The sequence below is a fragment of the Formica exsecta genome, unplaced genomic scaffold, assembly GCF_003651465.1.
Source record: "Formica exsecta isolate Colony F162 unplaced genomic scaffold, ASM365146v1 scaffold282, whole genome shotgun sequence".
Lineage (NCBI taxonomy): Eukaryota > Metazoa > Arthropoda > Insecta > Hymenoptera > Formicidae > Formica > Formica exsecta.
The window spans coordinates 265928-268005 of NW_021850084.1; the positions used below are offsets into that span (position 1 = coordinate 265928).

The 2078-nt window shown below is 47.2% G+C and overlaps 1 protein-coding gene across 2 annotated transcripts in view; it reads right to left on the reverse strand.

The window, feature by feature from the left end:
- The window catches only part of LOC115237237 (cAMP-dependent protein kinase type II regulatory subunit), a 21230-nt gene extending 19210 nt beyond the window's left edge, over positions 1 to 2020 (reverse strand). The window contains exon 1 of one of the 2 annotated variants that reach the window (XM_029810158.1): positions 1232 to 2020. In XM_029810158.1, coding sequence (XP_029666018.1) covers positions 1232 to 1451 — 220 coding nt within the window. In that variant the 5' untranslated portion in view covers positions 1452 to 2020. The remainder of the gene's footprint in view (positions 1 to 1231) is intronic. The other variant, XM_029810157.1, reaches the window with a different exon arrangement.
- Between the last annotated feature and the right edge of the window lie 58 nt (positions 2021 to 2078).

Genomic DNA, 2078 nt, shown 5'->3' on the forward strand with positions numbered 1-2078 from the left:
CACCATCACCACCGGACTCGGAAACGAAGTCGAAGCTGTGTGCGAATAAATATGTAATATATGTAATATCGTGAATGAATATCCTTCGAGCGTTATTTTTCGCGATCGCGAATCTCGTTCTTTAATTAAGTAGAATGTTCCCGCGTTTGTTCAGACGTGACGCATTGTCAAACGTCATTCACTTCGCATCTACCGTTAACGGTCAGCACTAATTGTCCGTATTACAGTGAGTATTTAACACGCTCGTAATTAATATCGCTCGGTGTCAACAACGGCAAAATCTAGCCATCTAGATTCTAGACGATCGACAATTCGCGCTTATCGTAAGAACGATATCTCACGTTGATAAGAAAAAAAAAAAAAATTGAAATCGTCGTCTGGTATTATTAAATTTACTAATTACTGTATTTAATGTCATTTATCCTTATCTGTATGCTCAAATTAATTTCCGTTTTACTTTCGTTTGTATAAATAGGCCTTCCCGTATATCATGCTAAATAAATATAATAAATAAATAAATAAAAATAAATATAATAAATAAAAATAACTAGTTATCGGAGGAAAAAAAGACACGATGATGGAGTGAATAGCGAATATTGTTCCGTGTCATTAAATTATTATCCATCACTGTATATAATATACACGGTTCATATATCGCTAAATTACTGGTGTATATTACATGCTTTATAGCCGTGTATTATATACGTGATCCGGAAATAAAGCGCGAATATCTCGCTAACTACGATGACAAGTCGATCGACGTCGGTGGAGAGAATCGACGACCCCACAAGTTCGCCAGAGCTTATAACATAACCGATATCGATCTCAAGCCGAGCTCTCGACGAGCTCTCGGGCCTGACTTTGCCAACGTCGATTGACGCTAATCACAATCAGTTAACCGTAACTATCTATCGCTCTCTATGCCAGTGCTATAATCACAGATTCTCCATCTCTATCGCGTATGTTGGAAAAAAGAGACGGAGAATCCCGATCGGTCACCTACGACGATAGTTGACCTTTAAACTCGACGAGAGGCTTCTACGTCCTGCTCCAATTATCTTTTTCCAACGACGACTTGTCAATTTCAGATTTAATTATATCAATAATTCTTTAATGTCAAATATAAAAAGTTGAACCTCTCGTGATTCGATTCAATTATCTACGACAAAAAGAGAGATGAGAAGAGAGACGGATGGGAAACGAAAGGGGAGATCTCGCTTTCGAGACTCACCCTCGTCGTCAACGGACTCGTCCGGCGTTGACGAGCAGGTCTGGCCGTCCGGCTGGATCAGCTGCGTCCGCCTTGCGTCGCGTAGCCGGGTAAAGAAGTCCACGGCGTAGTCGATGATGTCGCCTGGTTGCTCCAACAGATAGCTGATCGTGAACTCCAGCAGGACGTCGCGCAGATCGTCCGGCACCGTGATCTTGCCGACGTTACGTTGACAGCTCATCTTGGGCCTAACCGATCCTATCCTCACGTCGATCCTTCTAATCGCTCCTCGCTCAACCTTGTCAAAGCTTTCCCGCTCCTCACTTCAACGCCTCGGCTCCTCCGAAGCGCTGTCGCGCGACGCGAATCGTCCACGGTTAACGGCACGTCACGTCGATGCCGGGATCAGGTGTGAAACGTCAAAGGACCGCCTACCTTCGGCGCGCTCTGTTGCCTGTCTGGCTGGCTCTCTCCCGTCGCCGGCCACCTCCTCTCGTCCACCGGCAAGATCCGTTGCCCGTTCGCCGACGAAGCTCCCCGGCCGCTTCCCGGTGCCGCGCGCTTACTCTCCGCACGACGGGGAGAGGGAAGGACGGGGAGGGAGGGCTACCTGCCTGCCGAGACGACGATGCGCACAGTCGCGCGGAACGTACGACGCGTACCCCGACAAGGAACCGATCGCGGTCGCTAAGATGGCGACTGATAACATCCGCGTCGTGTGTAGCGCTGCGGGCTGCGGGTCGAGTGAAGCCGTGAAGTTTCAGTCGAATTCGGCCTCGGTCGTTGAGTTCGATTCGAGTGTCAATCGATGATAGGCTATGTTCGTTCCAATCGCACATTTCAATTTCTCTTTCCCTTTCAAAGAATG